At 51.6% G+C, this 12,880-nt stretch overlaps 2 protein-coding genes across 2 annotated transcripts in view; both read left to right on the top strand.

Moving 5' to 3' along the window:
- The window catches only part of AFG2A (AFG2 AAA ATPase homolog A), a 232,055-nt gene extending 223,608 nt beyond the window's left edge, over positions 1-8,447 (top strand). Inside the window, 1 exon segment of the mRNA XM_072862747.1 lies at positions 8,311-8,447. Within this exon segment, the coding sequence (XP_072718848.1) occupies positions 8,311-8,353 (43 nt within the window). The 3' untranslated portion in view covers positions 8,354-8,447.
- On the top strand, positions 8,366-10,570 carry SPRY1 (sprouty RTK signaling antagonist 1). Its single transcript, XM_072862752.1, has one exon. It carries the CDS (start codon positions 8,366-8,368, stop codon positions 9,326-9,328), a length of 963 nt encoding a protein of 320 aa, XP_072718853.1. The 3' UTR covers positions 9,329-10,570.
- The last annotated feature ends 2,310 nt before the right edge of the window (positions 10,571-12,880 follow it).

The following is a 12,880-nucleotide window of genomic DNA, read 5'->3' as shown; positions in this document are numbered from 1 at the left end:
GCTGATAAGAAACTGTCCACAACGCTTATTATTACAGCAATGTTTAACAGCTATCGTAGGATTGTGTTGGTTAGTTTGTTGGGCTTTTTTAAAAAAATATATAGGCCTACTAGTGTAAGCGTTAAAAATTCGCAGTTATACTGGTCTCATCCCAACAAGCACACGTTATTTCCTTGCACTGAGAGTTTCCGAGGCTCTCTGGGCATGCTGTGGGCCCTGAGCCTCCAAACACTAACACCCGCAAAGTTCCACCTAGCGCAACGTCAAAGCTGCTGATGCACAAAGCTTTTGGGAGCTGCAGCTCCCGGTTGTTTCTCCCAACACCCACCTCTGCAAGATTATCGCTGCCCGGCGGGTGGGGGAAATACGTGACTTACACATTCTACAGGTAAGACTGGCGCAACAATTTTGTTTATAATTTAGTTATAAATGCTAATGTGTGGGTTGTTTTTTTTTTAAATTGCTTTTGAATTCCTGTATAACTTTAGAAATGTTGGTACAGCTGTGAAGATTGGTTATTAACTGACAAATAACTTGCGCAAAGGTAAACGCTTTCTCTGCTGAGTTTCCTCAAAGCCATATTGGCTCAAGATAGTTATCACCACGGAAGATGAGTGACAGGAACAGTAAATATCGGCTGGTTCAAGTACAGGCTGTTTGTCATCTCTTCTGTCTGAAATGATACTGTGCTGATAGATAGGATAGTTCTTGCTTTTCACAGGCTAAGCCACCTTGCACTGCTTAGAAGGGGGAATGAAGTGCCAGTGTCGGGGCCCGAGTGCGCGTCCTCCTTCTCGACTGGGATCTGTGCCTTAGCAGGGGCTAGGAGATGCCACTTAGGGGGAAATACAATGGGGGGAATGCCCCCAGGTGGGACGCAGCACGGAAGCAGTGCTACTCGTTACTGATAGTAGGAGGATGGCAGTTCATCCAATGCGTCTTTACAAAGGTGTAGTTCACTACCTATAAAGGTCAATCAAGTGACCTAGAGATGAAAGTTGCTTCTGGGTGTGGATTAGGAAGAAGAACAAACAAAAAACAACGATGGACTCTGCTTTTATTCTGTACAACGTGCCTTTTGGCACGCCGAAGCTTGCACGAGGGAGAAGTAGCATATGACTGCAGAAGGTGGAGATCATCTCCAGTACGTGATCCTCAAAGTGGACATGGGAACGGGGATTGAATCAGGACTACAGCCATCATTCAGTCTCTTGAACCTAAGTCTGGGAGGTTTTTCAGAAGGATTAACTTTGGGCAGAGAGGGCTGGTCTCTCTTGACTTCTTTTGTTGTCAGTGGGAGAGACAGGCTCCTTTAGACGACAGTTTGGAGATGGACAGTAACTCAGTTGCATTGGGTTCCTGGCTGTGTGTCAATCCTCAAATTAAGGTTGTGCCAGGAGGTAGTCAGAAGGTGTGTCAATCCTCATCCAAGGTCCCAATTTATTCTCCAGAATTATTTTAGCTCTCCTTTTTCTAACAAACGCTTCTCGCTGCTATCGTTTCCAAGAAAAATCTAAAGAGATGACTTGCGTGACATGCAGGCACGTTGGCTTGAGTCTGTGGAGAGCCTTCTGATACAGCTGTAGGGTTTTTCCTTGTTTCAGTGAAGTGTTAATTCAGCTGCCAAGTGATAGTAAACCGCTGCCAGTATTCTTGGTTATTTTATTGGCCCATTGAAGCCCAGCACTGTATTTCTAAAATCAAGCTCTTGCGCTTGGCGTAGTTTTTTAAGGTAGTACCCGCTTTAGAGATGGGAAAGAAAAGGTGTTAAGCAACGTTTTTACAGCGGTATCCTAGGAAAAATATACGGTCTTCTGTGAGAAGAGAGTCAGTCGCTAAATGCGAGTGTTCTCAGCCGTCAAGCAGAGCCCCGCTAACCCGAAAGGCTCGGTTACCCGCCGTTTACCTGCAGCTCACCTACGGCTGCCTCTGATGCTCCCACTGCTGATGTCGCTGCAAGAACTGCTGTACGCAGCACACCTACATAAATGCTGTGTCTTCTGGTTTGTCTGCATTCAAAACAAGAGTTGTTTTGTGAAAGAAATCTGAAACGTAGCAGAAGATAGGTTTGCACCGCTAAGCTCTACTCCACAGGAGGAATTTTCGTTAGTTTTCGTAGTCATTTTTGTTCTTCGGTAGGAATTTTTCTTCAGTTGAACTGTGATAGGTTCCAAAGTTTTCAGACGGATTTCGCTGAAAATGGTTTAGTACTTTGTGCTCATAGTGTGTCTGAATGCTTTTGGTGAGCGATCACATTTTCTAATTCCCCTAGCAATATTAATGATGAATCGGGATATTTTTATGACCATGCCCAAGATTTTTATGCTGCTGTTTGTCACTCGAGCCTCTGTAATTGGAAGAGAGTATTTATAGTTTGTCTGTATGAGCAGTCCGTTAATTACAAACTTAGAAGTATTACGGATATTCAGTATGTAACCTTCAATGCATAAAGATTTTATTTCATAGAGAAATATGTGGTTGAAGTACAGTTTTTGTGTAATGATGGCAATAAACCAAATGTAGTTTGGGTGTTTTCTTTCCAAGCCTGGTGAAGTTTAATGGACAATAATTGCACTGCATCCACGAGTGTGATCTGGGTGGACAGACGATGTCACAGACGCATGCCTTTGTACCGCCATGTTCTTGTTTGCAGGGAATTCTTAATATGTATTTTTTTTTCTTTGGGGCAAAAGGTGGGAGAGTATGATTTTTGTGAAAGAGATTGTAAAAAGCCAGTTAGAATGTTTCAGATAAACTTGGGGCTACAGCGACGTTTAGCCAAGCGCTAGAAGTCTCAACCAGCCCAATACATTACATGTTGTTATGATGCAATTCTCAGAACTTTGATTTCTTTTTACATCACGTGTCCGTGTTCTTTTAGTTGCCTTTTAAAACACGTTAGTCACTTAAGAAAACCCAAACCACATATATCAAAGATAGAATTTGGCCATAAAAATAATGGCTTTGAAGGCGTCGCTGTGATCTCTTCAGCACCGGGGCAGAAGTGCAGCGATGAACTTCGGCTGGGACCCTGCAGAGTCCGGGCTGGAAGGGCGGTGGGGAAAGACAACCGGGTGTCTCAGCTGCACAACCTCCCGGGGCTTCAGCACCAGCTGTAAAACGCCAGGAAGAGCCGTTTCCCATCTCATGGGAGGATTACAGGGCTAAATGCCTTCTGGAGTCCTCGGCTACCTCTTCAATAGGCGGAAAGCAGCAGAAACATTTTATGGATATAAACGAACAGCTCTTCCACCTGGCCAGACCCTGCCTGAAAGACGCCGGTGCTCACCCACAGACAGAAATCTCCCCGTAACGCTGTCGGAGGAGCGCTGCAGAACGCAAGCCCGGCGACGCGGTCCTCCCTCGACGGGTACCGAGGAACGAGCGCGTCCCTCCCAGCCGTGCCTCCACCCGCAGCTCCTACTCGGCCCCCCGCGCGGGTGGGGCCTGCTGCCCCTGCGAGGGCGGCTGCCTCCGCGGGGACCCCGGCTCCGCAACCCGCCCCTGGAGCCGCGGGGCAGCTCCCCCCGCGCCGCGCCGCGCCGCGCCGCACCGCGGGCCGCGCTTGCGGGGCCCGGCGGCCGCCGGCCCTTCCGCGCTCCCCCTGCCGGCCGGCGGCGGCGGGGCGGCGGCCGCGGGGCCGGGGCGAGCGGCGGGCGGCGGGACAAATGGCCGCGGGCGGGGGGAGCCGCCACCTGCGCAAGGGCAGCGGCGGCGAGGGGCAGGGCGGCTCACGCTCCCGCACACGCCGGCACCGGCGCCCCGCCGCCGGCTCGCCCGGGGGCCGCCGGCCCGGCGGAGCCGCCCCGGCGAGAGCGGCCGGCGGCCGTGACCCGTGCGGGAGCGGCTCCCGGGAGGGCGGGGAGTCCACTCCGGGATTTCGGGGGCGCCGCGGAGTGACACATTGACATCACGGGGGCGCGGCCCGGCGGCGGGCGGGGGCTGCGCGCTGAAAGGCGGCGGAGCGCGGCCGGAGTCACTCCGGAACGGCGGCGGGACGGCGCGGAGCGGAGCGGGCGGCGGGACGGCGCGGCTGCCTACACTGCCCGGGCTGGACTCCGCGCCGGGGCCGCCAATGTGCCGCGGGAAGCGGGCGTGCACCTTGGCCTTAGGTAAGCCCGGGCGGTGCTCGCCGCTCCCCCCCCCGCCCTTCTCCCGCCGCCGCCGGACCAGGTGCCGGGGGTGCGGGCGGCGGCGAGGGGCTTCCCGCAGGCGGCGGGGAGGGCGAGGGGCTTGGGGGCAGCCGCGGTGCGAGCCGGAGCGCTGCTTCGCCGCCGTGTGGGAGGTGCGGGCGAGAGGCGAGCTGCCCTCGCTGCTCCCCGCTCCTCCGCTCCGCACGCCGGGCGTTTGGCGTGGTCTGCGGGGGAGCGGCCGCCTGGCCGGGGTGCGGGCGGGAGAGCCGGGTCTCCCGGCTTCCCGAGGGAGCGGCGTTAAGCCGGTCGCAATTTGCTGGCGATTATAAAACTTCCCGTTCGGTAACTGTCTGTCTTGCCTGACGCGGGGATCTCCCTTGCGTGCCGGAGCCTTGTTTGATCCTCTCGAAATACCGAGGAGGCTCCGGAGACTTTGGTGCAAGACTTTTGCGTCCAGGGCTGCCTCGTACCGCCGCTTTCTCCCCGACGTGCTGGCCGTGCTCCGAGCCTGTCAATCAGCCTCCAACAGCAACAGCAAGCACATGGCAATTTGCAGAGAGCTCGCAGAGCCATTACGCTCAGCCCCTAGCTTCGTTTGCAGCTTGCTGAGGTGCGCCTTGCCAGCAAGTGCCTCTTCGTGATTTCTTTCAAACAAACAAACAATCTCTTGCACTAGGGGTTGTGGTCGCCCTTTGCCGGACGGGACCTGCGGCAAGGACCACGCGGTGAAGCCGAGCGCCGGACCCGGGACCGCTGCCGTGCACTCGCCCCCCCAGCCCGGAGGGATCGCCCGGGACCGCTCCGGTCGGAGAAGGGAAATAACAACCCGAGCAGGAGCCTCGCATTCCCCGCGTCTTCTTGGAGACCTGCTTCGCCGCTGCCCCGCGCTGCCTGATCCTGCTGCCCGCTGTCTGCGGCAGCCTGCCGCTGGCTTACGCTAGATCGAGAAAATAAACCGTTTGCAGAAGGGGCTTGGTTTGTTTCCCGTCACCTCCAGACCGAGAGACTCGCGGCCGAAGGAGAGCGCCTCTTCCCCCGGCGCCCCGCGGGCACGGAGAGGTCTGGCTCTGCGGAGGGGCGAGCCCGGGGAAGGCGGCCCGCTGAATGCTGGCCCCCGAGAGAGGAGGGCTGCGGCAGGCAGCGGGGCTGGATTGTCCTCCGCTCGCCGCGTAGGACGTGGAGATCGGCGAGGGCTCTGCAGGGACGAGGAGCGCGGCCCGCCTGCCTTCGCCCACCCCGCGGGGCTGGGCGGGCGCGGAGCCGGGGCTGCAGCCCCGCCGTCACCCTGCCCTGCGGAGCCGCCGCCGCGCCGCCCTCCGCCGAGTGGATTTGCCGGTCCTAGTGGCTCCCTGGAAAGAAGTAAGTCGGGGACCCGTCGTGCTCTCACACCGGAGCCGGGCTGGGCGCGGGGGCGGTGCAGCCCGCGGGCTCGCACGGCTGCGCCTGCCGCGGCGAGCAGGTGCCGCTGGCCGCACGGGCACGGGCACGGCGCCCGCCCGGCGAGGCGCGGCCACCGCCGCCCCCCGCCGGCCTCTCACCCGGCCCCCCTCCAGAACAGCGAAAGCCGGCGGGGACCGGGCATCGGGGAGAGGGCCCCGCACTCGCCGAGGGCGGGGAGCGGGCGCTGGGCGGGAGCGGCGCGGCGGGGCGGTCTGACAGGCCCCGCGGCGGGGCTGCCCGGCCTGTGCCCTGGGGGGCGGTGGGGGCTGTGAGGGGCCGGCCGTTCGGCGGGCGGGCAGGGCCGCCTCTCGTCGAGGACGGCGCTCGGCTGAGAGCGAGCACAGCGTTACAGACGCCCCAGACGCCTCCTCGCAGGCGGCTCCTTCGGCGGGGCTGCGGCCGCGGGCGGAGGGGCTGAGGCGGGGGCGGGCGAGCCCCCGCGCCGCGGCGGCGGGGAATCCCCGGCCTTGAAGTGGCCGGGCGGCCGGGCGCTGCCGCTTTAAGTGCCGGGAAGTCCGCCCTCCTGAGGCAGCGCCGACCGCGGTCTCTGCCCTCCCCCTGCAAAAGGGGGAGAAGAGAGGGGGGGAAAAAAAAAAGCCCTTGTTTTCATTCATAACTTTTTTTTTCCCCCCTCTCCCCTCCTCTTCCTTCCTCTCCGTCAGCGGCGTGCTCCGCGCCTCGCCCCGCTCGGGGCGCAGAGGGCGCCTCGCCGCCGCCCGCCCGGGGCTGCCCGGGGAGGAGGCAGAGAGGGGAGCGGGCGTGGGGACGGCGGGGGGAGCGGCGAGGCGTGCAGAGGGAGCGCTGACAGGCGGCGGAGGCACTGCAGGCTGTGCCGGCCCTGGCTGCGGGAACGTGAGGTCTCTCCGCCGTCTTTGCTGAACGTTATTTTGTTTTATTGGCGGGGGGGGGACGACACCGGTTTAAAACTGACTTGCACGGGGGTGGAGGTGGTTTGTTCAACTGTGCCGCTCTCTCCCTGGTCTGCAGCTGGTCTTGTCAGTCTGCGTGCCGCGTTGATGTTGCGCTTTCCCCCCAAAGATGGCACTGGATGTCTTTCGCATTTTCTTGGGGTATTATTTTTCATCCCCTGGGGAGCCCAGCTCCTGGTTGGTAGAGCTGTAAATCTTTCCCTTTTCGCATTCACTCACCCTTGGTCTGTTGTGGATTTGCGTTCGGTGCATGTGAGGAAGGCAGCTTGTTATGTGGGGTGAATTAGAAGTGTTTGGGTTTTGTTTTCTTTTTTTTTTTCTTCTTCTTTTTTTCCTCTTTAATCTGGCGACCCTAAAGCCCACACAGGTGACATTAAATGTAGAAATGAAATCTTTGACTGCTGGATGAGCACAAAGACTTTGTGTCCTGGCAGAAGCTGTCGCTTACCGCCTGTTAGCGGTCAGAGCGATAAAGATGCGAAGTACCTGTTGGACGAAACCTTTCCTGCTCTTGTCCCTGTGCTTCCACGCCGCTGTGCCTTGTTCTCTCTCTCGAGTGGGCAACAGCTCCGTGCCCGCTGTGGTCCGGGCAGGCAAGGCAGGCTCTTTCTCACGATGATCAGATGAGTTTTGGAAATGCCTGGTAGCACGTACCTTTCTCCTCTTTCAGGTAAACATGCATGACATCTCGGGGGGAGTGAAGAGGGACTTCTCCCCCAGCTGTCAGTGAAGCAGTTTATTTTCTTGGCTCTCTGCATAAATGTGGCATTTAGACACTCGTCTAAATTTTTACCTAGGTACAGAAACTGTCACTGCAGTTTGCTCAATCAGCGTTGCAATCTTCGTGTCGATAGCTAGGCGGAATGAAAAGGGATGAAAATGCGTAACGTTTGTTTAAAAGATAGACTAGAAGATGTTGTATTTATTTGAGAAGCTTTTAATCTGTTTGTCTTGTGAAAATGGATTTGTTCTTTGTGTTTTGAGGTGGTTTGGGTTTTTTGTCACCTGCTCTTAACATTCTTATGAATCCCTAGGTACTTTTTATCGGACACCTAGTTCATCTTAGCCTTCTCTACCCCTTTTTCTTTCACACCCTGCCTGGCCTGTGGTCAGAAAACACTTGAAAATGGGCTGGTTGCACCCTTGCTTTAATTTTATAAGGAGCGTATCAGATTTGTATGCTGAGTTACTTTCTTATAGGAAATGTCTTGGCCACTTGACAGCACTTAGTTCGAGACTCTGTAATGCACATATGTCACTGTAAAAAGGAGACTTCCCAAATGTACTAGCAAGCCAGTCTGTTGAGCTTTCTGATGCTGCAGATTCAGACAGAAGAGTGAGAATTGTGCATGTTCTTTATTCTGCCATACAGAACATGAACCTGATGGTGGTCTTGCCCGTTGCCAACTTAGTTTTGGGGGCATTCAGAATTGCTATTGCTAGTTAGGCAGACGTTGAGTTCAGTAGCAAGTGAGAAGCACTTTCCATGGCTTGCCAAGTAAGCATACAGGTTAATACAGGAATATTTTTTTTTTTTTTTAAATGGCATGGGGTCTCCTTTGCATTCCTCATCTATGATGCCATACCCAGACTCTCCCCGTTACTGGACTTTGGCCAGATCCTCAGCGTTGTTGTAATCCCCTGCTGAAAGAGATCAGTACCAGGTGGCTAGGGCAATTTTGTGGTTTGCCATATCATTTCTGTTTTCAAAAAATATCCTGTTCTTTATTCCTCTTTTGCCCTTGATCTTGTGTATGTATGTACACACACAATGTTTATTTATACCTTTTGTCTTCTTATTATTTTAGGATTTCAGATGCATGCCAGGTTCCCACTGAATGCCAGAAGTAGAGATCACTACAGATGGAGCCCCAAAGTCAACATGGCAGCGGTGGTTCACTAGTGGTGATTCAGCAGCCCTCCTTGGACAGCCGGCAACGGTTGGACTATGAAAGAGAGAGCCAGCCAACAACTATCTTGTCGCTGGACCAGATCAAGGCGATCAGGGGCAGCAATGAATACACCGAAGGTCCGTCTGTGGTGAAAAAATCCGGGCCGCGGACAGCACCGAGGCAAGAGAAGCATGAAAGGACTCATGAAATTATACCAATTAATGTGAATAATAATTATGAACACAGACCCAGTCACGTGGGGCACGTGGCGCATCCGCATAACGCGAGGGCTCCAGTCTTGAGCAGATCAACCAGCACGGGGAGCGCGGCTAGCTCTGGGAGCAACAGCAGTGCTTCCTCGGAGCAGGGACTGCTGGGGCGGTCACCTCCATCCCGGCCGGGCTCAGGCCACAGATCCGATCGGACAATCCGGACGCAGCCCAAGCCGTCGTCTCTGATTGTAGACGATCTGAAGGGTCCTTTGAAAGAGGACTTGACGCAGCACAAGTTTATCTGCGAACAGTGTGGGAAGTGCAAGTGCGGTGAGTGCACGGCCCCGAGGGCCCTCCCTTCTTGCTTGGCCTGCAACCGGCAGTGCTTGTGCTCTGCAGAGAGCATGGTGGAGTACGGCACCTGCATGTGTTTGGTCAAAGGGATCTTCTACCACTGTTCTAACGACGATGAAGGGGACTCTTACGCGGATAATCCCTGCTCTTGTTCCCAGTCACACTGCTGTTCTAGGTACCTGTGCATGGGAGCGATGTCCTTGTTTCTGCCTTGCTTGCTCTGCTACCCTCCTGCAAAAGGATGCCTAAAACTCTGTCGAGGGTGTTACGACCGCATCAATCGTCCGGGTTGCCGATGCAAGAACTCCAACACGGTCTATTGTAAACTGGAGAGCTGCCCCTCCCGGGGTCAGGGCAAGCCCTCATGATTTTTGGAGGGAGGTTTACTTCTTCCAACTTCAGTTTTCAGGTTGTAGCTGATTTCCCCCCTTCTCGTCCCCACCCTCCCCCCCCCCATTTTGGGGGTGGCTGTTCTTTTGCTTTCCTTTCTGTCTCCCCAACTTCAAATACCCAAGTTCTTCCCTTTGCATCTTTGCTCTCCTCTTCCTATTGACTTGGCTGTGTGTGGAGCGTTTTACGTAGTCATTGCTGCTCTTTGGTAAGTGTGGACCTGGTATCTGCATCTGCCGCTCACTTTGGCAGGGTCTTTTGAGTTTGTAACTGAACCACTCCTGAAAGAGACAGTGGGGGCTCACTGGGCTCTTGAAGCGTCTTGCTCTGTGAATATCTTCCCAAAGATGTTTTTCATTCTCAGCATTTTTTTTTTTCCTTACCCCCCTCCCCCCCCCCCAGGTACCAAGGAAGAAGTGAGTGAGCTGGATTGTGAAATAACTTTTTGTGTGTGCTCTTTCTGGAGAGGGGCGTAAAATAAAGGCTTTACCAAATGAAAGGCCTGACTCTTCTATAAGCAGCCTGCTTTTTTTGCCCTCCCCCCCCCCCCTTTGTCTTAACTTTTGGAACATTCTCAGTCCTGAGAATTACCCTGCCTCCTTTTTTTTTTTTTTCCTTACATTTTCAATGTAACTTCAGTTTTTGCTACACTATGTAGATCTTCACATTGGAGACATTATGGCTGCAACATACTCATTTGTTTCTTTTGCTGTCAAATCTTTGAAGGATATTGCTCACTCCACCCTCCTGCTCCTGTTTTTATAGTCTATCAGTATCAGTTGATATTAAAAGTTGGTGGTGTTCATATATCCAAACAGCCTTCAGGTGTCATTGAGTCACCTAAATGTTCTTGAATCCTTAAAGTTTCTTGTGATCCTTTGGTGTAGTGAATTTAGCTCTGCTCTGTACTTTATAATTTTATTCTGTCCCTGTTTTATTGCCTTAGCCACAAATTGTGGTCCTTTTTTGTATATTTTATGTATAAAACACAAAGTTGAATCCCAACTATTTTTAAGACAAAAGTCTGTTAAAACTTTTTTTATTGTAAAGAATATTTATTATGTGAATCTCTATTATTTTATGATATTTATTGCAAAAGACTTTGAAAATGTACTCATGTCTGAATATAACAAAATATCAATACTTAACGAATAAGGATGACACGAAGAAAGTTACATATGTTAACTATAATGCAGAAAATATATTAATTAATGAAAATGGCTCTTGAGTTCTTTTGTTATAATGACAGGCTGTGAGCTATGTATGCATACTGCTGGGCTGTTGGGGTTTCTCCTCCTTGCGGTCTATCAGGTAGCAAATAACTTCCTATTGATACTTCAAAACCACTAGTCTGTGCTCTAGTTTAGTTTACCTAACTTTAAGTTTGCTAACTATCTATCAAGTAAGTTTTTGCTATGGGATATTTAATACAATTGAACATATACGTTGTGCTTAACAGTGCCAAGAAGTGTAGGCCCTATTTATTTACCAGAGCATTTGGAAATACACTTGTGGAGGAGGAAACCATAACTTCAAGGGTTTTTTTGTTTCCTAAAGAATGCCAAATTAACATGTAAACCTATTTCAGATTTTCCTGTATAGAACTTCTTGGCTGGTTAAATTGTTCGTTGACTGAAGTAATGAATCTGCCAAGCTCAAATCTAAATAAAAAGCAAGAGGCAGGATAAAAGATAATGGTTGTGTTGCTGGAGTTTGCTAGCTTTGAAATTTGGGGGTGTGTGTGGCTTGTGCCTATGTCTACGGCTTGTTTGGTTCTTTTCCCATACGTTTTCCCAATGTCAACTGAATCTCTCTTCTGTCTTTAAATTAAAGGCTCTTAAGGGTGACCTAAGTGTCACCGCTACTTGTGGCCATTTAACACATATTCAACAAAAAAGGCTTTTCATGAAGAGGGACTGGGGAAGCCTCATTCTTCTGCTCATGTGGGTCAAGGCTAACATCACAACTCTTCTGAAGTAAAAAGTTTATTAAATGGATGTAACTTCCCATGGTAGTCAGAGTAAGTGGTTCTAGAGAAACTCCACTTTAAGAACGCAGTAATAACTTGACAAATGTGTCATATCTTGCGTTTTGAAGTCCTGCTGCTATGAATTGCCGTATTCAAGCTGTTCTGACTCCTAGCATATTGGTGATTTGAATAAGCTTGCCTTTTGTTGTTAACTCTGTCAAAGCTGATCCAGTGTCGTATAATGAGCTGACTGAGAAGTTGCGTTCTTTCTTAAATGGCACAGCTGACTTCTGTGAGGTATAAAGTGAAACCATCACCTGGCTACATCTAGGAAACCACTTGCTTTGCAGTGTACGGTTGGTAATACTGCTCTCCCAGCCGCAGCGTGACAGAACTGACAGGCTGGGAGGCTTGTGGGGCGGTGGTGTATATATACGAAGTCGGCTTTCCAAGATTTAATCTTCATGAGATGAAGCAAAGCCAAGAAGAAGGATGTTTCTGAGGAGTAGGCGACTTGCTTTGCGCTACTTTCTGATCACCGATACTCCTCTAACAGTGACAGCTGCAAACAGCCCTCGGAGACAATGAAATCCTTGTCAAAGTCACCGTTGGTCAGATATGACCAGTTTTAAGGCTGGGCACTGACACTCAAAAGTACCGAGCCAACTGCCTTTTCATAACTGGATACAATCCAGCTCTGTGTTGAGTAAGTTTGCTCGAAGGGTGTTAGTTATTCCTCTTCAAGAAAAATGTTATACTGCTTACCCCCCTCTCTCTCTCCCCCCCCCCCCCCAGATGACTTGTGTGGGGGTTTGGTTTGGTTCGTAGCAGCGGAGAAGAGAGCCCAAAGGACCCACACGTACTCTGCCTTTTAATGATTATCTTCCATCACGAGCTATGTCACAGCACTGTTTCAGATTTCCTGAAAAAACATCAACAAAACCTACGCTAGAGTTAGTCATGCTAACTAATGCTCCCTTTACTAACTAAACTTTGGGAATAACTTCAGGTTGCAGTTCCTTAGGAGGAAAATTTGACTTTGTCCTACACAGCAATGAGAAGATAACAGTTCCTTGTATGTCTTAAATGGTATTCTAATTGCCAGGTGTTACCTAGAGAAGGCAGTGTTAAAGCAATGAGAATAATAGGGTTTTTTTCTTGGGTTAGATGCTGTGTTGTTTGTACTTAATATACATCTATATATTTGAGTTCACTTTGAGGTCCTCTGGAACGTAGGGTTACTGCCTGATGTTACGGAAATGACTGTGACTTCTTTCAGGCAGACAGGTTTTGTGGTGTGGAACCACGCAGGCTTGCGTGAGAGCAAATGAATGTCTTTCTAGCAGGGGAAAAAAACTTGAGCAAGCTGACAGATGTATGAAGTAAGCCTCCACAGCTTGAAGAGACAAGTTATTTTCAATACACCCTAAGTGGTCGGTCATTATAATCTCTTCTACTTTCTACAATATAGCAACTGGAATGACCATCTAGAGATACTGTATTTTGTTGTAAGCGGGTTTGCTAAAGGCTAATGAGATTTCTGGTGATTAGGAGACTGTGA

This window comes from Ciconia boyciana, chromosome 5, assembly GCF_034638445.1.
Source record: "Ciconia boyciana chromosome 5, ASM3463844v1, whole genome shotgun sequence".
NCBI lineage: Eukaryota > Metazoa > Chordata > Aves > Ciconiiformes > Ciconiidae > Ciconia > Ciconia boyciana.
The sequence above is the reverse complement of the archived record's forward strand: the minus strand, read 5'-3'. Positions and strand labels throughout refer to the sequence as shown.